This window comes from Microchirus variegatus (assembly GCF_963457635.1).
Source record: "Microchirus variegatus genome assembly, chromosome: 11".
In the NCBI taxonomy this organism is placed as follows: domain Eukaryota; kingdom Metazoa; phylum Chordata; class Actinopteri; order Pleuronectiformes; family Soleidae; genus Microchirus; species Microchirus variegatus.
The window spans coordinates 8,812,534-8,840,399 of record NC_139812.1 but is presented as its reverse complement, the minus strand read 5'-3'; the positions used below and the strand labels follow the sequence as shown (position 1 = coordinate 8,840,399).

Genomic DNA, 27,866 nt, shown 5'->3' with positions numbered 1-27,866 from the left:
CGAGCTAGCAATGACGACGTCCACAGTTTTTTTTTTTTTGAGCACCTGGTAACACTCTGAGATGAGACGGTTACCACTTCCTGCAGATAAGAACACAAAACTGAGCACAGATACAGCAAGTGTGACACTAGAGGAGATAGCGTTGTTGTGGGAAGCCTGAATGGCTGAGAATTTCCTGGACGATGCAAAGATATTAACTTTTTATAGCCAATTCTGGGTTCCCACAATGCAATAATCTTGCAACAAAAGCAATCTACTCTTCTGCTTGTGGAGCGACCACAAAAATAAGACTTCATATTTTCTTAAGTGCTAAGACTTTTCTGGCATTTACACATGACATTAACTTACTTTTCTCCATGTATTTTAAATGTGTGATAAGCAATTAAAAAACTCTATAATACCTTAATATAAACCTATAAATAAAATGTTTTTTCCTCTATGTTTCTTTCCTCTATGGAGTGCTTTAGGCCTCACCTCATGTTATATAAAGTGTATCACAGCAGACACTATTAAGATTAAGATTTATGGCAAACAGACACAAAAACGTGACCCTGAGTTGGTGCATGGACCATTCTGGAGGTGAAAAGTTTCAACAAGCTGTAGAAGCACAATAAACTATAAGATTAGACACGATTCTTGTGAAACATTTGCAGTTGAGCAAATACTTTGACGTAGGGCATGTGCATAGTCTGCTGTGTGTACTTTTACTTTTACTTATACTGTATAGCTTGATTTGAAATTTCACCCACATGTGAACAGGTCAAAGCAACTGACTGAAGACCACGTGTGTGTTTGCGTGTGAGACAGATAATCTGGATTAGGGGAGCCTGACGCCCTCCTCCCCTCCTCCTGCTCTCTGCTGTCTCGGTGCATCCACAGACAAGAGGCCCCGGCGAGTGTGTGTGTGTGTGTGTGTGTGTGTGTGTGTGTGTGTGTGTGTGTGTGTGTGTGTGTGTGTGTGTGTGTGTGTGTGTGTGTGTGTGTGTGTGTGTGTGTGTGACGCCTCTGTCTACACACATAAAGGATGTTCCTCGGTGTGAAGATATCATGTCCTCAGCTTTAAGATGACGGTGGCCAGGATGAGGAAAAACGTGTTCCATCCGAGGGTGACAGCGAAGCCTCGCCACACCATCATCCGAGACAGACCCCAACCTGTTGGCACAGTTTTAGTGAGAAAGTAGCCCAGTGCAGATTAGCAATTTCCATAGTCATATTAAAATACAGAGGTGGAAAAAGTACTGAAAGTGTTGACAAAATAAAATATGTATTTATGACACATAATGTATTAAGTGGGAAACTGAGAGGACTTGGCAGAGGCTGGTGCTCTGAGTGCTTTCTCCAGTTTGAAGTTTGGATTATTCATAAGGATCGGGATGTTTAGGGACGAGCTGATACCATACTCAGTATCAGTCCAGCACTGGTCAAAATCACTGGATTAGATACTGAAAACTACCCCAAACCTCAAATTTCATATAAGAATAAATGTATAGGTATCATTAGATACTCAAGGCTGTAATATCTGTATTAGTATCAAACAATAGCAAGTTGAGTCATCACCAATTATATGGTGATCTGGAAGCCTATTGACTGTATGCCTGGACTTAAACATGGACATAAATTGTGGCTTGGGACAATGAAGTGCAAGGAAATCTAATCAGTGAATGCAGCAGGGTAAAGTTGCCTTTTTTTTTCTTTTCTTTTTTTTTAAAGGCATTCCCTAAATTGAATCATGCTGCTGCTGACAGAAGCCTTGGTCTCATGTACCACTGAACCTCCACGATAAGGCAAGCAGGAAACAGAGTCGCTGACTTCCTGTGCTTGGCGTGTATCATGTAACATGGAGGGAGCTCAGGCTGTCGTCAGCTTGAGGATGATGAAATCCAGAGAGGGAGAGACAAGATTGGGGAGATGGAACAAAAACCACTACACCTTATATTTGAGGAAGTTAAGTTACACGGGATCCAGCGCTGATTAATGATTTAGAAGAGCAGCTGTTACGTATACGTGACAATAACATGCGCCAGCTACTTGCCAGAGTGAGCTCAAGCCGATCGTAACATTATGAAACCACTGTGAGTTGTGTAACGTGTGTGTATACATTACCTCTGTACATTATACAGCGAAGGGCCTCAGAGGCATAAGTCTGAGGAAGAGCCAGGCTGACGTAGCGGAGAGGATACGGGATACACTCCACAGGCCAGATGATACCTTCAGTGCAGGACAGAGAAGACACCGCATGAGGACACATTTGCATTTGCTGGATAATAAAAAGAATGGGTTTTTTTTCATACCATGTACAGCAGACACGTAAGTGAGCAGGAAATGAGGTCTCAAAACTTCAGATTTGAAACTTCCTGGAATCGTTATTTGTGAAAACAATCCCATTATACAGATCATTTAGAGAATCCAGTCACGTCATTCGATCTACGACATCAGATTGGGTTCGCCTTGTTACCACAACATGATCTTTCTTTGTTCTCATCATTGTCAACAGCAACTATTTTAGTTTGTTTTTCTACTTTTGTAAAATACAAAGTATTACACGTTGTCGCTTGTTTCCACAAACAAATGTAAAGTGGAAAGTAAAGAGAGCTTTTTTTGTTTGAAACAGGTCAAAGCGACAACAGCAACAAACAAACATGTTTGTTTTGTTTAATACTTTTGATTCTATTTGATGGATTTCATGGATTTTCAAAGGTTTTTTTGGGGATTGTTTTAGGAATACAAGCACGTAAAGAGTAATAGGGACAATCATCATATGAACCCTGCATTCATCACAATACCCTCACTATATGTGAGAGTGTGTCTTAAGAGCTGAAACTGAGGAAAATCTGTCCTCAAGTTTTGGACCCCATGACCTAGAAAAGTATTTTGTCTCACTATTGGTATTTCCAAAGTCAAAGTCAAAGTCTTTTTAAATCTTTTAAACCTTTTAAATCTTGCTTTTAATTAGTTGTATTCTCTCATGTTGCTGATACGTAACACGTGATTCACCATACAATTCTTTTCATGCACTTTTTATTTTCCTTATCTATACTTGTGATGTTTTCCCTTTGCAATACAAATCTATTTTGCTCAACACCGTAATAAATAAATCTTCATCTTGTCTTCTCCCACTTATCCGGGTCGGGGGGCCAGCAGCTTCAGAAGGGAAGCCCCGATACTCTTCTCCCCAGCTACTTCCACCAGTTCCTCTGAGAGTGCCCCAAGACGCTTCCAGGTCAGCTGAGAGATATAATCCCTCCAGTGTGTTAGGTCTGCCTGAGACCTCTTATCAGAGGGACATGTCTGGAAGACCTGCCAAGGGAGGCAGCCAGGAGACATCCGAACCAGATGCCCGAACCACCTCAACTGACTCCTCTGGACGAGCTTCAAACCTTGTCTCTAAGACTGCAGAGAAAACTAATTTCCACCACCATATCCGTGATCTCGTCACTACCCACAGCTTGTGACCATAGGTGAGGGTAGATTGAACGGTATTGAGAGCTTCTGGCTCATCTCCCTCTTCACCACAATGGGCCAGTTCAACATCTTGTTGAACAAGACCTCAAGATACTTGAACTCCTCTCTGACCCAGAGTGGGCAATCCACCCTTTTCCACCCATGACTTCAGACTTAGAGGTACTGACCCTCATCCCGGCTGTCTCACACTCTGCTGCAAACTGTCCCAGTGCAAGTAGGTCACATCATTTCACAACCTGATGATGCCAGGAGGACCACATCATCTGCAAAAAGCAGAGAGGAGATCCTCGGGTCACCAAATTTGACACCCTCCATCACCTAACTGCACCTCGAAATTCTGTCCATAAAAGTGATGAACAGATAAAGGGCAGTGCTGGTGGAGAAAAACCTTCACTGGGAACAAGTCTCACTTAATGCCAGAGAAGCGGATCAATCCGCTTTGATGGCCAGCCATAACAAGCCATCCACCCCACACAACACCCCCACCCAACATCCCAAGGGACACAATCATAAGCCTTTTCCATGTCCACAAAACACATGTGGACTGTTGGACAAATGACATCTCAAGAATCAGTGAGAGGGTGAAGAGAATAATAAATCTAAAAGGGAATGAAGTGATTTCACTGTATAGTTTTTTCCCCCAAGTACAATCTATGTTTTAGGATACTCTTTACTGATTTAGCGTTAATGTTCCAGGAGGATTATACCCACTCGTCCTTAAACAGCCTTTGAAGTTCTGGTGGTGTAAACCAATCCAGACAAAAAAAGCATCCACACCACCTTCACACAGGCTTACGCCCTGTTTCCAACATCAAAGAGTTTGTAATCAGCTTTTCTGGTTAAATAATGGTCCAGTAATCAGACACCTACAGGACTTTACAACTGCTTACACTCACACAGATTGCATCACACTCTGTGTGTTTATGTGTGTGTAAACAGAGGCCTACCGCTCATGATGAGGTTCGGGTAGAAGATGCCCAGTGCGGCCTGGTTGGCGCTCTGCTCGTCATCGATTGCAGCAGAGATGACAAGGCCGAATGAAATGCCGGTGATGCCTTGCAGCACGATCAGAATGATCACCAGCAGCAATGAACCTTCATTAGGCATCTGTAGACAGAGACAGAGAGTGGCAGAGGGGTGAAAAAACCTTAAAATCATATTCGTCATGGGCAACATGTAAAGTGGGTGAGAGAGGGGGTGATGAGAGTCAGTCTGACCAAAGCCCCATTTTGACAAAAGTCACATTTCTACAAATCAAATGCAACATTTTTAAATACTTACTACAATATGTGTTTGCAGCTTTTTTAATATCCATCCATCCATTATCTATCGCTTTATCCTCCACCGGAGGGTCACGGGGGGTGCTGTGCCTATCTCAGCTGACATTGGGCGATAGGTGGGGTACACCCTGGACAGTTTGCCAGTCCATCACAGGGCCACACATAGAGACAAACAACCATTCACGGAAAACCCAGAGAAAACCCACACACACACAGGTAGAACATGCAAACTCCTTGCAGAAGTTTTATATTATTTCTTTATTTACAGGTGTGTAACAATAAAAGAGAATGCACTTGCTAACTACACAAGTTCAGAGCTGCAAGCCCAAGAAGTAAAGGACAGGGACAGCAGTTAGCCACCAGAGGGCGACTCTGCTGGTTGCAAAAATAACTCTTTGAATGGAAGTGTATAGAAAAATAAGCCTGACAAAAATAGAATGTCATGACATTTGCTCAGATTCTTGATGCATTTGTTTATGGAATGATTTGTTTTGCTCAAACCCAGTAGTCCAGTGTCACTTGGCCACTCCTATTGACTACAATCTCAGATTGAGTATTTCAACTCACGAGAGTCATGGAGCATGGCAGAGTGGTGGTCGATATGCGTGACCAGTACACAGACACTCCTTATGGTCTGTTCAGTAAAAGGGCACACCAAAATGTGGACTTTTGTCACTTGTCAATATGCCACAGATGTCACAAATCATGAGGGAGCGTGCCATTGGCATGCTGAGTGCTGGGTTGAGCGTTAGAGCTGTGGCAACACAACTGAATGTGCATCATTCCACTGTCAGCCGCCTGTGGACTCGCTTCAGAGAGACTGGAACGACAGCGAACAGTGCACATGCCAGCTGGCCACGTGTTAGCACGCCCGCTCAGGATTTCAAGTGGCTCTGCAGGAGGAATGGGACAACATCCCCCAGGCCACGATCGACAACCTGGCGATGTCCATGCATCGCCGGTGTACCGCTCTGCATGAGGCTAATGGTGGACACACACATTATTCAAGTTTGTGAACTTGGATCATCGACCCCCATTGTGTTCTTCCTGCCATTACTCCAGGACTTTTGTTTTGAGATCGATCCTAATGCTCGCAAATTAAAGCCACTTTATTGATAAAGTTGTACTGTTATTTTTGGATAGTTTTGTCACATAACAATAACTACTAAGTTTTTTATAAGAGTTTATATTTTTGTTGAGTGTAACTTCATTATAGTAACTTAATTTTGTAAATTAAGTTCCCATTTGGAGGAAAACAGGCAATAAAGCATGGCACATGAGTGGACACCAGTGGGATTCACAGATTATGATCCAAATGGTGCAAACATTTCCACAAAAATAGTCATAGCCCCAATTATATTGCAAATCTCAAAGCTTCAAAACGGGATTTGATTATTTTTTTATTTTCATTATCAAATATGATAAACTCCCTCAAGTGATGTCATGTTAGTCCGCTCTGGTACAAATGTAGACCATAAATCTGGAAATAAAAAAAAAGGTTGTGGATTTAAGAAAGAAGTGAAGTGTAGCTAAAATAGCGCAAAAGCCTGCAGGAGATCAACAGCACAAGGACACATTAGCTGCTACAAGAATTAAAGCACTTGAATCACAGGCCAAGTGTTAGAGACTGTGTTGCATTATGGGTAATGCAGGTGCGAGGTTTCGAGAAGAAAGAGAACTGTGTGGAACAGAAAAAGAGCATCTTTGTTTCTTATGAACTGAGTTTGATCTATTTTTAAACTGTCCATCCTGTTATATTCAGTGTAAGTAAAATGAAAACCAGGTGCTCGTCTCTTTTTAAGGACACGAGACAAAAAAGGCATTGAGACAAGAAACACAATGAGAAATGTTCAATCAAAACTTCCTGAACTGGAAAAGAATCCGTGTGTGTGTGTGAGAGAGAATGTACACATGCAGTGTGTTAAGACACTACCCGTCCCCCTGACAACGTGCAAAAATAGACTCACACCGAGAGGCCACATGACCACTCGGTTGCCGCAGCAATCAAGGTTGTTGTCGTGGCGATCCAGCAGTGATTCCTGGATACACCCAAGGCAGGAAGTGATTTATGGGGTGGTGGTCTCTTTAGACTTTCGGTACCTTAATTAACACACACACACGGACCCACTAACACGCACATGCACAATTTCAGACACTGACGAGTGCACACGCCCATGACAGTGTGTGCCTGCATGGACACAGAGAGCTGAACACGCTCGCAGAAATGATATCTATCCTGTCTTTGTCTGACTGACCTCTCACTGTATTGATTTCATACGGTGGAAGAACAGGACCGGGGCGATGGAATCTATGACCCTGCTGCCCTTCAACGCACATAATATAAGATTTACACCATATTTCATCTACAGTACGATGTCACATGAAACAATTTTAAGTATACTAATATATGATAATTCAACAACCTGAAAAATGACTAATGTACTGTAGGTGAAGTCACATGTTTAATGATGTGATAGAAATGCAAACCCGCCGCTTATGCAAAATATTAACCCGCTACCATTAACCTCAATGGTCCTATAAACCAAATCATAGTAGGAAATGCAGTGACCTCTTAGAGGCCCCTTCTCTCTCGTAAAATATCCCGATAAGAGTGTTTTATTTTCACATTATGCCTGTTGTGGCCTCAGAAAAAGGTAAACAGTACATTTCATTTGAACCCTATTTATTTTCCTATTATTTTTAACTGCTATTCTCCAGTTACATTCTGCCCCGATATTCTCTTTGGAGCTGCAAAGACCCAGTGTCCAATCAATAAAGATGCATCTCGTCTGAAGAGCGTGCTTGTGTTTGTCTGCGCAGCTGCGTGTTTTACGCACCTTGAAGACGAGCAGGATGAAGAGGAGCAGCATGATGATCTGGACGCTGATGACGAACAACTGTGAGAAGAGGTGAGCCAGCATCGTCTCCAGAGAGCTCACACCTGGTACAGGAGACACCGAAACAGACATTTGGATTCACACCAAGTTTTAATTTGGATTTGATCAAATTAACTTATTCTAAACGGTTTTCAGATATTTAAACACATTATTATGTGTCACAAAAGTATACTTTATAAATGCCTATTGAGTTATTTGTCATTTTTAAGCTATAAACATGATTTATACCATAACAGCTGTCTGTCTCCTTCTTAGTGAATGCAGTCAAATTCAGTTGCTATCATGTTACTCCCTCTGCTGGTAATAGCTCTGATTACACTTAAATTATTTATTGACTGGGTTCAATTCAGTGCTCAGTGTCTGTCAACAAGGCTTTGCTGTGCACATTTAAAATATTAGTATAAATTACTTTCAAAAACAAATGTTGACATGCAGAATATTCTGTTTTTTGGATGTAAAGATCATGCAGTGCATTGGTTTCTGTACAGATTGGCACAAGAGTTGTTAATAATCATTTACTCATTTTTAATGCCCTTTTATTGTATTCATTTAAGTGTCCTAGGAAATCTAGGACGAGTGGTGCGTAGAATATATTATTTTTTGCGAGCGAGTGTTTTGCGTTTGGAATAAGAAAACCAAAATCAATACACTTTATTGTTCTGCACTAATAAGAAATCATCCATCCATGATCCACACTAATTGTTCTCCCTAGGCAAGATGCAGAGAGAGTATAAAACCTGCACAAGTCTGCCACAGCAAACACTGTGAAACAAACAAGCAGTCACACTCCACTTTAATTTACCTAACTTGAATCTGCATGTCCTTTGGGCATGGAGCTGAATCACTCACCTGCAACCCAACATCTGTCCAAAAGCCCCTCCTTCCTCTCCAAGACAAAGGACAGAGCGGTCAGACCCACAGCCAGATAGAAGGTGATACTGGAGGGACAGAAGTTCAAAGATGTTTTAACGCATTGTCTCAGGTTCAAATAAATAAATAAAAAATGGGAGAAAAGAGAAATTATTATATGTTATGATACAGTGAGGTGGAAGGAATAAGGAATAAAAAGGGAGGTAGTTACACAGCATTACAGAGAAGAAGAAGACACCTGATCATTACATATTTATGAGTCAACTTGAACTTGAAGAGCAACAAAACAAACCATACTCGTGTTGTGAGTGAATGAAAAGCTGTTTCACATAATCCGACATGACACTGACCTGAGAACAGCTCCAGGAGTCACAAACCTAGTGAAGTCTGTGTTCTGGCTGCCATAGATGGGCTCCTCAAACTGCCATGACAACAACAAAATGTTTAGTTTTGATTGCATTTATAGAATTGTATTGTGTACATACAAACAATGTAGATATTTCTCACTGTAGACTTTATTTTTTAAATTTGGCATTCGATTGAATTTCTATGTATTTATTTGTCCATTTATTCCCATTTTAGCCTTACTCTTGGGTATCTTACACACTATCTCACATTGATTCTATACAAACAGAGTTTTTAATTGATTTGTATGACATTAAGTATTGCCTCTTTTGAGATTACACGTGTGTGTGCATTTCTCTATTCTCACAATACCATTTTTGCATATGTTATAACTCCATTAGATCTTAACTTACCTTTATTGGAAGGGAAGCCAGGTATGCCATACTGCTCAACTTATTCTCCACAAAGGCCTGAAGACAGAGGACAATCAGCGATCACATGTCTATCTAATGGATGCACTTTTTTGCTGCATTGATATTGATAATGGAATAATAATTCTGTTGTAGTGCATATTAATTGAGCATTTGTCCCAATATGACATAATATGACTCCAGGAGCACAGGAACACATTTATACCTGAAAAGCATCATGAAGCTTCTTTTGCAGCATTATGGAAATTTGTCGATCTATAAAAAAAATTAAAAAAATCCCAAACTTCAGCTTCTCAGATTCAGAGTCCGATGATGATGGAAATATAATGGGTGTAAAGTGTTGTTTATATCTTACTTGTGTGGTCCAACCAGACGTGCACTGATCCTCCGTCGACCACTTCTTGAGAAACATGGCGCTGGAGCATCCTGTAGAGTCGGTAACAGAGTCATCATCGGAAAAAGCCTCGCCCCCATTTTCGAAAATCAAATCCACTTAACATTAAAAAAGCAATCACCGTACATTTAAGTCAGTAGATGGGGGAAAAAAACTATGAGAGGAATGAGTAATTTGCACCATAGGAGCCATTTAGTCATAGTTCGACAATCACAGGTGTAAGTAATCAAGCCATCAATCAATGATGGCTGTGTTCCATTTAGCTTCCTCTGTGTCAGGGTGCATGCAGGTTCACTGTCACACTGTGAACTGTACATGAACTGAACAGAGCCATTGTTAATGTGAAGAGTAACACCTGTGCTGCTAAGCAAAACATATGGGTGCCAAAAAGAGAGATTCTTATTGCGTAGGTTGTGTTTAATGTGATATGACATCAGCCACAGAGGCTACTGGGAGCTAACAGCAGTTAGCATTTGGAAAAGTGATCATTTGCAGGATATAGCAGGCACATTGCCGTCATATATAACATGTATCCACTGGACAGATAAATCCTATGAGGCTGGAAGTTTGTGTAGGACTCTGTGCTGCACTGTGGAGCCAACTATAGAACTTTTCACGGACTTCCAGTTTTCGGATGCCGTTGCCCGCCATTACTCTCGCATGTTTTACGGACAAAGCGGAGCTCCGAGGGACAACAATTCCAGAAATTTAGCGTATTGTGACGTCCCAATAAGTGAGGAAGTCAACATTGTGTGTGTACTTAGACTGAGGAGGACCACAAAAACATGAGTGAGTGATCTTTTTTTCACATTTTGGCGACTGGTAGGGCCTCCAGAGTCCCAAATATAAGGATTTAAATGATTAAAAAGTTGATTTTGCATAATATGGGACCTTTAAACTCAGTTACACATATCGCTAAATGGACCTTATCCATCAATTATTAGTCCAAAAAGTTTCATAAGTTCTTCTTGGTAATATCATCGAGCTTACATTCTGTTCTCTAAATTGTGACTGCAATTAGACAAATGAGTTTCATATGGCAAGGAGTTAGAGGATCAGACACCTTGCTGTTGTTGTTCAGTTTTTTTTCCTCAGGCACATCTGTCACATGAGCAGCTCTTGATTCAAAAGGGGAAAAAAAGCCTTTTATTGGCCTGTGCTAATCTGACACCTGCCTAGGTGAGTCTGGGACAGGAAGGACCAGACCGTCTACCAAAACAAGGCACACGCAGAGGCATGCACGCATACACACACACACCTGAGCCAACAAATCATGCTCTTTAACCTCCAAGACTGACTCATCCTCACATGATTGCAACTCCGAGGTGCTATTTATTTGGTGTGGTTTGAACTGTAACAAGAAACGTGTGAGAATGAAGTAAGCTTGACTCAGGAACCTTAAAATAAAGACTTAGTTTCCCTCGATCGCTCATAGGAAATGCTCTGTAAACAACAGTGTGCGTATTGTGTTTGTCCGTGTGCCTGCGGCTGGAATGCTGGACATGTGTCACACCGGCTCTCTGATAAAGCACTGCTGTGCTTCACATTGTGGAGTTTGAATGACGCACACAAGCCGTCCTCGGTAATTAGAGCTGCGTCGCAGGTGCATAACAAATCCTAACAATAAGGCCACGCTGTGTTAAAAAGATATGATCAGAGGGAAGTCAAATGAGGTAGAAGAAGTGAGTACAAAGCCGAATAGAGCTAGGCCAGTGTGCATTTCTCTTTACTTCTTAACTCTGTGACTATACTTCCTTTTCTCTTTACAGTGCTGTCTCTAGTGTGTATTGTAAACGCTGGTGTTAAATTGATGATTTATTTTCACATTTATGATTCACTATAATAATTACAGTATACTGTATTACTACATAATGACTACATGATCTGACTGAGTACAGTCGTACCCACACATATCACACTACTTCTGATTACTTATTTAATCCCTCAGAAGCAACACACGACTCACATGTTCTACTTTGTATCAGGCTGACTAACATGTAGACAATTTAGTTGACTGTGTAAACACAAAAGCTTCAGTCTGGGAGTGGATATGTGTCAACTAAAATACTTCATGTGACAACGATAAGCTTAAAATTGGAATATCACTCTCTCGCTTTCCCTTTGTCTCTCTCTGTGCAGCTGTAGTTTTTAGGTTAATTTGCCTGGATTTATTACAGACTGTGTTGAAAAAAATGAAAGATAATGAATAATAATATAGCTCCAATTGCAGTAATGACATTAAATGCCATGTTGACAAGCACTTAAATTAAAATGCACACAAAAGCTTTAGTCTGTAAGAAACCATGTTTTATACATTCCAGGATATATCGGGTGGGATTTTGAATATTAACACACATTAACACTATATACAGTATGGTTACTTCTAAAGAGGATAAACAGTTCATCACCTCTTTATAAATATGAAGCAGAAAGGATTGTAAGAATCACATTGGGGCACAGTGAGCCGACTTATACCATGTGTTTTCCTCTCACCTTTTTGTCAGGTAGCTGGTAAAGTTCTTGCCAAAGCCAATGATGCCCCAATACTCTCCATTATAGATCCCCTCAAAGGCCTCGGTATGAGACAAGGGCACCTATGGATAAAAAGCAACGCTCATGATACACTGTATGTGTTATACATTAGATTAGATTCCGATAGTACATTGATCTGACAGTACATTGTCAGTATCCCACTCAACCACCAGCAACTGTGTTTATTAGGTAAAGGGAATATTAACAGCAGCAATGGACAGGAAACTAGATCCAGCCACCAATTTTCCATATAACTGTTAAGAGTTGGACACTTTGCCGAGAAGCATTTCACCAACATTTTTTATATTATACACTGAACTCCATTTTCCTACTTCCTTTTTTAGACTGAAACTAGTTAGAGATTTATAGAAAAAACAATACCGAAACGACTTGGTTCCTCTTTAGCTGTGGTCAGTAAATGTTAATGTAAATACAAGCTGCCTGATATTTATGTCAGTATCACCCCCCCCCCCCCATGCCCCACAGTTTTCATGACTACCTGTTCCACACTGGAGTTGTCCAGGAAGGAGAGCAGGCTATGGCTGTAAGACGAGGGAGAGGTCTCGTTGTTCACCACTGCGACCTGGATCCCCTTTGGATCTCCTCCGACACACAAACAGATCAGAGAGACCTGGATGACGGGCAGCAGGAACTGGAAACACAGCGAGCTGGAAATGTGGAGGAGAGATTAAGAGTTTAAAATTAACTCTTGTATATATATATATATATATACTCTCAAGTAATAATACAATGTTATTAAAAAGGACAAACCCCGGCATCCTCTTCATGCGCACCAGTGTTTTGATCATTAGGGCAGCGATGTTTCTCCACTTTGGCAGCACGTGTCTGGCTCTCACCTTCCAGTCAGCTGTTCAGTCACAAAAAGACTCAGTTTTACTGATATAAACACTAAACCGTTTCAGATAATGTTTCCATTTTAAACCTGAAATATAACAAAGAAATAAGCCTGATGCTGAGGTTTTCAAATCACTACCTGAAAATTTCGGAATTTCCTCCGTTGCTCCTGGTCCAATCGCGAGAATGGGTCGACTCTCGTCTCGCCCGCTCTCAAATGACTGGCTTTTCTCTAATGCTTCCTGAGGACTGGATCCTCGTTTGGAGCTGACCTGATCTAAATTCTCACACAGCTGAAGGAAGGCGTGCTCCAGGGTCTGCAGGAGAAGATAGTGCAGGTAAACCAGGGTGTCGGTATTGGGGTGTGTTATTTTAGTTTTGAAGTGATGAGACAAACACGTTGCTTGTCTTCTACTCGCACACGATTTGTAAAAATAATAATACAACAATATATTGTCTCTCCCCTACACTACTCACTGTAGCACTGTGCATCTTCATGACTTCTTCTGGAGGTCCTTCAGCCAGCAAGTGGCCCTTCCGCATGAGGCCGACCTGAAGAAGTAAAATAAAAAACAAAAGCAGAAAATTTAATGTGTCTGACAGAGAAGAGTTATGGCTGAAACAATGACTGGATTAATCGCTTGCTAAATCATCCATCCATCCATCAATTCATCTTCTACCACTTTATTCTCCACAGGAGGGTTTTTTTTGCTCTGTATAACAAAGAAATCCCTAAAAGTGAATAATTTTGGTATGTGGGCAAAACAAGACATTTGAGAACATCATCATTTCCAGGTTTGTGATCCACATTTTTCAACATTTTCTTCTAATTATGGACCAAATGATTAATCGATTAATCGCAAAAATAATCGAGAGATTGCATTAGCTGCAAATTAACACTCAGTTTCACACTAAATCTGTGAAACTGTAGTCGTAGTAGTAGTAGTAGTCCAAATAATAACCAAAAATAAAGGAAAACATTTGGATTATTGATACATTAGAGCTGAAATATTCTTTCATACACTCAAACAAGAGTCTGATTATTTTACAGAACACCTTTCACAGCCTGATGCTGTTTCTTTTTAGAACAGACATATCACCTGACTCACGCTGAAGTTTTCAGCTCATATTTCACTAACAAACAGCAAAGGTCCAATATCCATAGTAACCGTGCAGCACATTGGAGCATGATCAGATGATGCCAATAGCCAATAAACTTCTGAACTAATTGTCAAAATACACTTTTTCTGATGCAATGTGTCTGCAAAATAAACCAAGTATCAATGGCACCAACAGACTATTTACAGACTGTACATAAAGGACAAGACGAGCATTGTTCTACTCCTCATTCTTCTCATGTCTTAGCATTAAAATAAATGGCAATACATACACCATCAATGTCAATCTGTCAACACTCATTGACTCGCCATTACAAAAGAATGCAAATCCCTCAATGAAATAGTAAAATAAGCCACAAGTACTTTATATAGATGACTTATTTAATGTTTTACCAAAATAACTGGACAGTGAAGTAGTCAAATGTGTATTTGTTGGGGATTATTTTCAGTTGGGGATTAATACACATTACCCGAATGATGAGAGTGGGACTGATCACTTTTTGACAACAAAAAGCAACTATAAAATATATTTTTTTTTTAAAGTTAGAGCACCAAAAACTTGAACTTGTAACCAAAAAAGGTGAAAATGTTGATATTAAATGATATTATAACAGCTTCAACAGAAAGCCTATAAGATGTCTCAGCTGATTCGAGCTGAAGAATTAACTTAACACAGCACATGTCAACACAGAATAAACATGAATGGACCCATTGTTTGTGAGGACTCATGTGGAAGCAGTGCTATTGATTTTGTGGCTGCATTCCTGACAGTCTTCAAGAGTGCATGTATGATTTTTTCCCATTGTGTGTTTGCCTGTGTGCACCAATCATCTCACCACATTGGCTTGCCGCGCCTCCTCTATGTAGTGCGTGGTGATGATGACAGACACTTTACCCGTCTTCACAATCTCCACCAGATGCTGCCAGATCCTGGAGAGAAGTCAGAAGAAACCAAACAAGTTACATAACCCGTGCGCTAATTGAGTTTATCAAAGAAAACGCTCAATGTCCGGAAAAGTTTACATCTTCAGCGACTTCATTTTGTCTGTCTGCCGTTTGTCTGATCTGATGAGGCTTTCGAGCCAATTACACAATGAGAGCGAAGGTTCACTCTTTTTACTTTCTTTTCTGCAACACATGCACTGAATTCTTCAGTTTCCCTTGGGGCACTGCTGCTGTAGGCAGATATATGTTTTTATTAATGTATTTATCAAGTTGCGTTAACACCTCCTGTGGAGACTGTTGGGAAATCTGTTGTATGAAGTGTCATTCAAATCACAAGTTATATTATACCTTAATACACACCTGTTTAAAAGACCCTCATATCATCTTACAATGCGAAATGAGGAACCATGGCCTGCTTTATTTATGACTGAAAGTACAGCTGTGTGTTGTACTACAACTTTCAGCTTTAGTGAAGAGGTCAGGAGCTTAAAGCTGGCTTTTGGTTTGCCTACAAAAGGATTACAGATTAAACCTGCAGTTTATAACTTAGAAACAATGTAAAACAAGGCCTTTTCCTATAAAAGGTGCGTGTGTGTGTGTGTGTGTGTGTGTGTGTGGGTGTGTGTGTGTGTGTGTGTGTGTGTGTGTGTGTGTGTGTGTGTGTGTGTGTGTGTGTGTGTGTGTGTGTGTGTGTGTGTGTGTGTGTCTTTGTGATGACATTTTGACATTGCGAGGACAGGCTTTTAGTTGTGGTTTTAGGCATTTAGTTGTGATGGTTAAGGTTAAGCAGCTAGGGAATGCATTATGTCAATGAGTGTCCACACAAAGAATGCAAAACCAGTGCGAGTGTGTGTGTGTTTGTGTTACAGTACATACTTCGCCCTGAGCACAGGGTCTACTCCGACCGTGGGCTCGTCCAAGATGAGCAGCTCTGGATTCTGAAGCAGAGCAGCACCGAGCGACACCCTGCGCTTCTGACCGCCACTGAAACCAACACACACATACACACACACAGAGAAACACAACTGTAAACACAGAAGCCAACAGAGGCGACTCCTTTTCTCCTTTTAGTTGTGTAACTGATAGGCTCTATGCGTGCCGTTCTCTGCCCTCAGGGAGGAGGTGGTGGGACTCGAAAGTAGCAATGACAAAACCTGTAGGACAAACCTGCCTGACAACAGAGGAAGAAATAAGACGTGAGAGAAGAATGTTTAGGAGAAAATTACATTTTAACCCCAACCCTGTACACTGTTAGAACCATATAAGGTTCTTCGGCTTGTCCTCATAGAAGAACCCTTTTTGGCTCCAGGTAGAACCAGTTCCACCAAGAACCCTTGAACAACCCTTTCTTCAGGAAAGGGTTTTTCAGAAGCAAATGGTTCCCGGTAGAACCTCAGCCCTTGTAGAAGGACCCTTTTGGAACCCTTATTTCTAAGAGTGCAGCAACATTATTTCTACGACAAAAAGGTATATTATTTTGAATGAATCACAAATTAGCAGGTCAATCTCAGCTTGTTTTTAAATACAAACTAAAGAATTAGATAAAGAAGCTGTCTAATATGGTTGGACTGATTTCTTCCTGTTGGGAAAATATGTGCTTTTACTTGACATTGTAAGATGTGAGGCCACCGGACTGGACAGGGGGGAACAGAAGGGACAGGTGACAGAGAGACAAAAGAGGACTAACACGAGCACGGAAAAACTACCTTGAAGGAATAGGGAACGAAAGATGTAACAACAACTAGAACAATAACATGACAGAAAACAGCAAAAGCATACAAATATGAACCAAATCATATACAACAACCACAATGACGAATCAATAATGAGGCACGAGGGCATCTAAGGCCCCAGGTACTCTGGCCCCACCCTGACCCTGGAGCAGGTGAATATTTCCTTCTTGTTTTCTGTCTCCTCTGTGATAATAACCTGAATATCTTTGCCTCTGCAGGAGTTTAGATATAAACAACTGCACTGCACTTGCTTTAGTAACTACAGTGAAAGTCAAAATGATGAGTGTCTTCATTTGTTCACACAAACCCAAAAATGTAGTCTGAGTCAACAAATAAGACACCAAACACCAATTAGATTAGTTGAGAAAATAATTAACTCATTATGCAACAATGTATAAAAAATAAAACACAATTTACTTTTTTGTCCTCTGTAGCAGAGAAGTTGGCCCACTCAGTAAAACTGGTTTGAAGGGCACAGGAGGTTCTTTGTGATGCATCATGAATGTGAAGCGTCAGCTGTTATCAGAGATAATATTCACTTTTCCTCCATCAACTGCAGAATATACAGTGTATATATGAAAAATCATTGATTATCTTGTATGATGGCAAAAGGCCCAATATTCTATTGTTCATTTGTGTTACTTTGACAGAGAGACCTTAATAACAACATGAACTGTATTATATTTTCCACTTCAGATTATTTATTAACAAAAGGTCAAACAGTAAGAGCCACAATAAAGTTACTGAGGTCAATTTTTAGTGTTTAGATAAACAAAATAACCATCTCCTAAATGAAAACTTGGCTACTTTTGTGATGACTTGTGGGTTTGACGATTATAGTTTTATGGGCAATGGGTTTTACGGTCTGTTGACACAGATAATGTTTGTCTGTGTGTAATTTAGGTGTCAAAGTCCACAGATGTGGAAAAACACATTCACCTTATTTCAAAAAGTCAAACATAATGAAAAAAAAATAAAAAAAATAATACAGTTTGTTTAATGTGTAAAATTTATTTTTACCTCAGATTTCGCACCAGACTGGTCTTTTGAGGTAGATCGAGGAAGTCGATGAGGAAGTCCATACGTGCCTGGGTTTCCTTCAAAGTCAAGCCGTAGATTCGGCCAAAAAAGGTCAGGGTGTCGCTGATGGTGAACTCGTTGTACAACGCCAGATCCTGATGAAATAATACACTGATAATGAAAATGTTGTGATAATGAAATTTGTGCACCTGGCTGTTTGTCTCTATTTTCTGTCCTGTGCAGGGTGTACCAAACATGTTGCCTTGTGTAGACCCTCAGCCATCCATCCATCCATTGTCAGTCTGCTCCAGTGGCTACACATAGCTTACCACAATGTATTAATTAATAATGGGTAATTTGTAAAGGGTGTCTAAAAAAGCACTCTAGAAATGTAATGAATGATAATAATAATAATAATAATAATAATAATAATAATGAATCCCAGCTGACATAGGGCAAAAGGTGGAGTACATCCTGGACAGAACAGCAGTCCATCGCAGGGCCAACAAATACAGACAATCATTCACTCACACATTAATATCTATGGTATTAATAGGTATTAATTAACATAATATTAGTATTAACCTAATACCTATACTCCATGGACTCTCGTGGCAAAGCAATAGCTAATATAGCTATCTATAAAACAAGTGTATGTGTGTCTGTTTGTCTGTGTGTCTGTGACAGGCATATCTAGCTGACCGTTCAGGGAGATATGGGTTGAGCATGGTCCAATGGTGTGCATCCTTGATTTTCACATTTTTTGGAGGAATTTTAATTTTCACTGATTTACCACACTGCACTTTCGCTGATTTATCACGCTACACCAGGCAGGCAGCGGCTCATCAGCAGCAGCTGTGCTGTCTGGAGGGGGGAGGTGGGAGTGAAGAGGCTGTCCTCACGGTGGGTGTGAAATTTTCATACGGTTCACAGCAGAACATGGTGTTATACTGAAACAACGAAGTCGGTGTGCATTCACCAATACGCAAGCACATATTTATTTTGCATTAGCATGCTACTACTTTGCGTCTAACGTGGCGAACCTGTTTCCAAAGGTAAGCTAGCGAGGCTATGATTAGCATTAGTGTAGGGCTTCTTCAGCTCCCACTGTAGGAATACATACTTCTTACAGGCACTGCACTAGTATCATTAACAACACCGGAATGACACTCTCTAACTTTAAGAGATATAAAAGTTTTTTTTTTTCTATAAATAGCCTTTTTCCATTTAAGACAATGTGACAAACTTCGTAGATCTTAAACAAGAAACAACAACATGTGCTGGAGAAGCAGGCTATGAACACAGTTCAAGTTTTGCAACCCTGCCATCCTACTTAGATTGTTTTCTTTGACATCCTCCTTTTAATGATCAATTAGTTGGCAATGTATCAAACATAAACACAGCTCATCTAAGCAGAAATGCAATTACCAAAGAAGTTATCATGGTAGATATTATCTGTGTTTTAATTATACAGTATTATGTCTAAGTGAACTGCTGCATTTTCTCAGGGCCATCTGACTTCCTGACAAAAAAAAATCATACCATCAATCAATGCCATGTGAGAAAACAACAAGCCAAGTTCACCCCGGCAGCATGACAGAGAAGCAAATTGTGAAACAGGTGTCACATTTTGCCCTCCCTGGGTCATAGATCACTTCCTATAGAGAGCGACGCTGATGCTCAGACACAAGAGAACACAACACAAAGTGTGTGATCGGCCTCATCAGATGTCCATTTTTACATCTGATGAGACGACAGAGGAGCCATCCGAAAAGCACTTGAGCGTGTCACTTAACCTGCTTACTGCTCCTGCATCAGGTGGAGTGTTGAGGTGAGAATATTCTCAAGAAAACACACTTAAAATTCTTAAGGGCATTTAAATGTGGTGCTGAATGAACAGGGCTCACGTCCTTACCTGACATGTAAATACACACTGACGTCATCACTCACTGACAAACTTGTGTTTTTAACGAGACTGACTTTGCAAATGTGTTTGCATATGACCTGGTAGAGAAGGTGAAAAATAGTTGGAGGGAGCTGAGAGAATCAAGGCCCTACGGACTCTGCTGTAACATGAAATTAGAAGGGTTTGTTGGCAGAAATAGAATATGATCCATAAGTATTTATAATCCAGTGTATAACAAGGACTTTGCTGTACAGAGGATGCAATCTTTTGCTGCCATAAACTCCTTGTCTACTGCATTATCCTCCACGAGGGTCACAGGGACGCTGGAGCCAATCCCAGCTGATGTAGGGCGAAAGGTGGGGTACACCCTGGACAGTCCAAGGCCAACATAGACAACCATTCCATCTAACACTCACACCTACTCACACCTGCACGTTTTTGGACTACGCACACATACAGAAAGGCCCTTGGTTGAACCAGGGTTCGCAAACCCAGGTCACAAACTCAACACACAAAGGTTCAATATATATATTGCAATATAATGGGTCAATTCCAATTCCTTGCTTAACCCTCAATCTTAACCCTCAATCTCAAAAAAATGCGCGCTCCCGCTAGTGCAAGTGCTGTCCCGATTCTCAGAAAAGTTAAGTTTAGGGGTAAGTTTAAGGGCTGTAATTTTCCGAGACCACCCTTGGGAGCAAGGGCTACCCAGAATGCTTTGCGTGTTTTGACATAACAAAAATGGCGCCGAAAGCAGCGAAACGAGTACACTACAAATTAAGCATTTTCTTTGTTAATAGAGATATAAAAAATATGAAAGCCATTATATTATCTTAGTTTAGGCCCAGATTATGGATTACTTATGTCATTGTTGCGTAACATTTATTTTTATTTTACGATCTTTTGTCAATAGCCGGCCGGTGCGGACAAGCGATCGTTTGCTATCGCTTACTTTTCAATAAGCCGTGGTGTGTGGTAACTGTCAGCTGAATATGTCCGTGGTTGCGGTATTTGTATGAGTATCATCTTATAACTAACTGACAACCTAATAGCTTGACTGAAAAACTGATCGTAATAAATAATCGTGTTCCTCTTCTACTTCTTTGGAGTTGACAGACTGGACGCAGCTTTTGCGTTATTCTGCCCCCCACAGTCTGAAGACGTATCTGCATTTAAAGGGTGTCCCATTTCTAAGTGACAAAATAACCCTAAACACTTGGTTTTTAGGGCCAGTTAAGATTAAGGGTTGAGCTTGAGGGTTAAGATTGAGGGTTAAGATAGGAATTGGAATTGGCCCAATGTGTGTGCACTGGACAAACACACTGTGAGATACAACACATGATTGCTATGAAAGTGCGTCTTGTTTTCAGTCCATTAAAGATGTTTCAAACCACAATTATCTGGTTTCTTCATCTGTCACATTGGAGCAAAACTTCATCTTAAATTATATTGCGACAATTATCAATATTGACTCTTTTTTTTCAATTGTGATAATGTTTTGGATATCTTGGAACATTTGAATTCAAGGACGGTTTTGTTTAGCAACAAAAGTAGAAAAAGAAATAAGAAAGAAAGGCATTTACAAGAAAACACTGCATGGATCTAAAACTAAAATGTTTGTCAAGATTGTTGTTGTTTACCTGCGGCATGTACCCGACTTTCTTCCCCGGCACGTCATGACCAGGAAACGCAGGCGGTTTGCCCAACACGGTGATGTGACCTCGAGAGATTTTCAGCGTTCCCACAATGCATTTCAGCAGTGTGGTTTTCCCACATCCACTGGGGCCCAAAAGACCATAACTGCAACACAGAATCACATCAGCATTTCAGTCCAAATTGGAACTGAACAATCCATTTCTAGAAATTCATCTGCATCAGAAGTGGTTTCCTTGTAGCCTTGGAATTTTTTGTGACAGTGATTTTTGATCTCTTCCTACGTTCACAGCTCTGACTGAGCTGAATAAAAATAAGTGGACTGAGTTAGAGAACTTTAGCAGGAGTTTCGTCTCCTTTCAGCTATGGAAACAAGTAATCTATAAAAACAACTAAAGATAAATTTAGATTAGTTGATTAGATAAAAAGCCAACAACTGCTCGACATCGTGATGAAACCTGAGTGCTTTTAATAGAACACACTGCTAGATTGTGTAAACTACTGTCAAATAGTTGAACTTTCATTAAAAGGGTTAGGGTTAGAACTACTTTTCCTCTCCAGCTTGAGCAATTAAGAGAAAACAATTCTACTTCTTGGTAACTGCGGGCATTTCTAAGTGAAACACTATACCAGCTTTGTCATGTAGCACATTTCTGACACGGGGAAGCTGATTTAAATGCATGTCTGTGTACACATTTAAAAAAAAAAAAAAAAACTATTTCCCATGCAGACTGAACAATGAATCGTAATTTCAAACAATAAACCTAGCAAATCACAAGGGCTGCAACTGAATCTTTCTTCTCTTTTTTTTTATTGTTCTATGTGACGACTAAGATCTCATCCTTACATTAGAGTATATGGTTGACAGTGAATATTTACTCTGAATATTGAACTGAAGCTTGACATAAAAAGTGCAATTACAAATTGAATAGTAATCACAATATACTGCATGTCAGAAAAATTGCAATTATACATTTAAACCGAATCATTCAGCTCTATTTTCCACTGAGGTTTTCAGTTTTTCTCATCCTTATTATCATTAGTATTAGTAGTAGTAGTTGTATAAAAATAATAATAATAATGACAGACATGAGAGACAACACGAAACTCAAAAGGTGAGCATTGGGAATTCCAATTACCCCAGGAACGTTGAGCTGGACTCTCACTGACATGAGCTACTTAACATTTCTTTGCCATTACTTCTTTAACACCGACTTTTGGCAGTGACTGAATTCAAAAGGGAGTTAAACCTGACCGTCTCGTAGGACGCTGAGGTTTTAGCCGATGCATGACAAAGGTCAAATTAGATTGGATGCCTCATATAGCCACATTTGCATGACCAAGTTTGTTTTGTGCCTTTAGGTGCAGCCCGGAGCGAGGTGAATACTGTTTATGACACCTTTTAACACAGTTTATGTCTGCGAAATCAAATATTATAAAAAATTATAGTGACATTCTCCTCTGAGGCAGGGTTAATTTTTAACAGTACTGATAAAGAAATCTTATCATTCCCATGAATGATATCAAGTATCATGACACATTAGAGTGAGTAAATTCTCCACTCACATGTATCCCTGCTGTACTGTCAGGTTGAGGTTGCTGAGGACCTTCAGTTTACCATACGAGCGGCACACATCTCGGCACTTGATGGCAAAATCCTCCTGTCCGGCAGGCGGAGGAGCCTCCACATCAGCCGTCATGTTCTCCGCGTTGAGCTGCAAGAGAGACAACACTTTGATAAACGGCAACGACAAAGTGCTGTAATGTCAGATTCAGATATCGTCTGTACATCTTAGATCACTACAATAAGCTCATTTGATTTACAATTAAAGGTCCAGTTTGTAAAAATGTAGGTGACATTATTTTCATTTGGCAGAAATTGATGATCAAATAACTTTTTATTCTATTCTTTTTCATGAGTGTACAAACACCTGAATATTTGTTTTCCATAAACCCAGAGAGAGCCCCTTTATATTCACATAACTAGCTCTTTTTACAAAACCCCACCATGGTCAAACTAAACCTCCTTTGCCCTTTGATGCTAATTGAAGGCTACATAGGTTCTCCAACACAATACGAAGGGAAGGGTAAGGTGAAGGATATTCAGCTGTGACAAGAAAATTCACCAATAAATGTTGTGACACTTTAACATAAAGTACTTTAAATGATTCAGTTTCAGTCACTAGAATCAACCCAGCGCAGTATGTGTTTACGCATACAAGGAATTCAGGAAGGAACTATCCACTACTTCCCTGTTTTGCAACCCTTCTGCAGTGCAACATACTTCGCATATTATTATTATGCACAAAACCTCAGGCAAACAACCCTCTATGAAATGCTATGGTATCACATATTTAACATTTGCATTTCAGACGTGCATTTCCAAGCAATATTTGTTCCTTTTGTATTGAAAATAATTGAAAATAACTAATTGATTTATCAAGGAAATAACTGACAGGTTCATTGCTAGTGAATTAAAAAATCATCACATGCAGCCCTACTATTAACAATATTTAAACCTAGGTGTATTCAAACACACATTCAGAGGACCTATAATAAATAAAACTACAATTCATGTGACCTTGATTCCTGTGATGGAATTTCAGCTTCTTCCTTAGGAGTGGCGTTGGTTTAAAAAAGCTGTACTGCAAGCAGATAAAAGAATATGCACAACATTATTCTGCTTCTGAGGGCAGAGAAACGTGTTTACCCTTTCACCCAAAAATCAGAGCTAAATCTCACTTCTGGCTCAGTGACAAATGCAAAAAGTCTCTGCCACACGCTGATATTAATGCTGCTTTCTGTGCTTCAGTAGACAAAAGTATTTGGGTCATACAGAACAATCTTTTGCCCAGTAATCTCTAAGAACAGCCTTCTTTCATAGGTTTCCTTCAGTCTCCATATAACGCCCTCCTTTAATCCAGCATCTCTCATTTTCTAGCAAGGAGATTAGGAAGATCGTGTTGCATAATCTGAGGCATTCGGTTGGTCTCAACTTTGCCACTGCAGCCTACATCTGCAAAATCCACAACAAGACACACGTCATCTGCATCCTACGTATAACCACCTGTGCAACCAAGAGGCTGTGATCATTTCAGATGACAAGCTGATTTTCAGCTCACTCAAAGTCACACAGAGATAACCATTTGATGAAGATAAAGTTGCCTTATCTACAAGAAACACTGACAGAAAATATCAACTTGACAGAGGGTAAACACCAATTCAAGCAAACACTCACCCACGGAGAAGCGGAGGACAAAAAGGAGGAGGCAAATAAGAGAAAAGGATGAGAAGCAGGCTGAGTGTCTCTCTCTCTCTCTCTCCTCTGAGTGAGGACAACAACTTGTGAGCATGTGAACATCAGATGACACAAACATTTCACTTAATGCAAAGTGGAAAAACAGGTTCAGTCCACCACCCAGCAGCAGGTGGAGTGCACATGGCCTCAATCACAACTCCAATTGTTATGATTGTAGTTTTTAATTCATTTCATTTAATTAATAACTTGTTTTTGCACAAAAACACAATATGTTCGGATGGTAAGTTGCATTTAAACTGAAAACATAAGATTCAGCTGCTGGAATCTTGTAGGTTTGACTTTAAACACTGCAATTATTTGTTTTTACAGTCTAACGGCAGAACTGTCAAACTGTGTGGCATTCTTTAGGCTAAAGCCCCCATTGTTCCAACTTCCATGAAAAAGCCCATAATTACAGAATCACATGCTCTGCTATTATTGGCCACTTTCCTCCGATAATGTCCTCAAACTGCAGCGCAACAAAGCCTCTCTTTTCATTCATACTCTGCTCCGCTGATCAGGAAGAATTCCTACCTTCGTCTGCCAACTTGCTGCCAACTTGCGTCAAGCGGGTGATGAAAGAGCGTTGGCGTGCGCAAATCTCAAATCAACCCGGAGGCAAACGCCTCGAGGGCGACACATTACCTCGACTGTCAGAGGGTGAGCCACTGTTTATGAGCTGAGCCTCGGTAACCCTACATCCACCGACAGACAGACCGACCAGCTGCCGCTGCTGCACTTTTCACTTCTCCCACTCACATCATCACCAGCGCGTCACGCAGGATGTTGTGCGCACACCTTCTCTGCTCTCTCTCTCTCTCTCTCCTCAACATCTCTACTTGTACCCCCCCCCCCCCCCACCCACCCCCCCATGCATGCGCGAATGGTGGATTAAAAACGCGTTTATACTCCGCTGGTGAACATTAGAAAAATCTGTCACTATATCGCTGTTGGTGCATGCAGATTTGTTTTTATCCATCTTCGCAGGACTGCAGAGAGAAAGAGAGGAGAGGAAAGGCCACTGTGATCAGCTGGTCATAAGGGAACTAGTATAATTGAATCCAGGGCGGGTTTTTTTTTCTGCAGACGGAGAAGGTTTCCTGAATTATCCAACAGCATCTCACCCGCTCCTCCATCTCGGTGCAGTCTGCAGGTCCAGCCGTCGCATCACCGGCAATCACAGCGGCCATGGCAGCAGCAGAGAGAGAGAGGGAGGAAAAAAGAGAGAGAGAGAGGGGAAAGAGAGAGGGAGAGAGAGGAGTGGATGCTCTGCTGGGCTATAAAATGCACATACTCAGAATAGCTAATAGAAAAAAAATACATATTTATTTATGTCAATAACACTACATGCAGCTGTTTAAAATGTGTCTACTAAATGTCTCAGTGGTATTAAACAACTCAAATGCATTTTTGATGATACAGTATGACACATTTAAAAGTTCCAGTGTGTACGAATTAGTGACATCCTATGGTGAGACTGCAGAGTGTCCTGTCAGAGAACCTCTGTATAATGTACTCTCTTTCCTCTCTCACCACTTTCTCCTTCCTTCTTACAGTTTTTTTCGATTCTTTACACACATTTTCTGAAAGCATGCCTCATGCTCTCAGAACTCAACACAAATCCAAACACGCACAACACACAATGGGCAAAACCCCTCACTTCTCCTGCAAAATGAAACTTTACATTCAAAACAATGTTATTTCTTCTCAAAATGGTATTTTGTTTTCAAATGAGACACACAAACCATCATATAAATAGACATTTATAAGAACCAGTTGAACACTGATGTGCTCAGTGTAAAACACTATGATGAATGGAAAACACTTCTTCTCCATTGATCATAACGACTTAGGCCTTTTTTTGTTTAGTGTTACACTTACTACAGACAGTACATACATAAGTGTGTACTGTGTGTAAGATGAAGCGGTAGATAATGGATTGATTGTTTTTATACTAAAGACACACAAATACACAGTAACAAATATATTTTATTCTTATTTATTTCCCACAAAAACAATGTACATCCCAACCAACACAAAGTTGCACACACAGTCTCTACATACAAAACAGAACAAATAATGTGTCACAGTAAAAAAAATAAAAAATAAAATACTATGCTGCATCCTCTCTTCTGTTTCGGTCTGGCCACATCACCTCATCCACATCACAAGCAATGTTTTCCCTGGCCAAGCAGCGAGGGAAATATCGCCTAACATGGCGAATCCAGCCACGAATAGCATCAACTGCTACATCTCCACATGCGTCTTCTATAGCTTGGAGAAGGGGTATATGCGTGTGTGGATTTCGGTCATACACTTTCCATCTCCAGGCAGAAAAAAAATCCTCAATAGGATTGAGAAATGGAGAATATGGAGGGAGATAAACAACTAAAAAGCGTGGGTGGGCAGTGAACCAGTTATGAACCAGAGCATCCCGGTGGAAACTTACGTTGTCCCAAACGACAACGTACCTGAGCTGCTCTGGGCCGTCTATCTGATCTGCTGGAATGAGTGTGGTGTGCAGGGTGTCCAGGAATGTGATCAGCTGGGCAGTGTTGTAGGGGCCAAGGGTAGCATGGTGATGGATGACGCCATGGAGGCTAATCGCTGCACACATTGTGATGTTCCCTCCACGCTGGCCAGGGACTTCCACAATGGCACGCTGGCCGATGATATTCCTCCCCCTCCTTCCCCGTCTTTTTGTGAGGTTGAATCCAACCTCATCGATGAAGATGAACTGGTGCTCCACTGCAGCCGCCTCTAGCTCAAGGACTCTCTGAAACACACATGACAATATCATAAAAATAGACATGGAGTGGTCACTATTCATATGATTACAATACTGAAATATGTATAATTTATACAGTGTGTGCATCAATTGTGGGGATTGTATAGGACTTACTTGCACATAGTCATATCGCAATTCTTTGACTCTTTCTGAATTGCGTTCAAATGGCACCCTGTAGACCTGCTTCATCCTCAGATTATCTCTGCGCAAGACACGGTCCAGTGTTGATAGGCTTACCCTATCAATATTTTGAAATATCTCATTGTTTTCTATTATTTTTCTTTGTATTTGCCGTAATGTTATGGCGTTATTTTCTAGTACCATGTTCACAATTTCAGT

The 27,866-nt window shown here is 40.6% G+C and overlaps 1 protein-coding gene across 1 annotated transcript; it reads right to left on the bottom strand.

Annotated features, from left to right (window-relative positions):
• Positions 1 to 1,045: 1,045 nt before the first annotated feature.
• On the bottom strand, positions 1,046 to 25,929 carry abch1 (ATP-binding cassette, sub-family H, member 1; the record flags this gene model as incomplete). Its single annotated transcript, XM_083897829.1, has 20 exons — positions 1,046 to 1,152; positions 2,104 to 2,208; positions 4,410 to 4,569; positions 7,580 to 7,683; positions 8,489 to 8,577; positions 8,860 to 8,930; positions 9,268 to 9,324; positions 9,491 to 9,540; positions 9,641 to 9,711; positions 12,173 to 12,273; positions 12,711 to 12,879; positions 12,983 to 13,079; positions 13,206 to 13,383; positions 13,544 to 13,618; positions 15,021 to 15,114; positions 16,006 to 16,113; positions 17,883 to 18,037; positions 21,429 to 21,588; positions 23,008 to 23,156; positions 25,864 to 25,929. 20 exons carry the CDS (start codon positions 25,927 to 25,929, stop codon positions 1,046 to 1,048), a joined length of 2,166 nt encoding a protein of 721 aa, XP_083753955.1.
• Between the last annotated feature and the right edge of the window lie 1,937 nt (positions 25,930 to 27,866).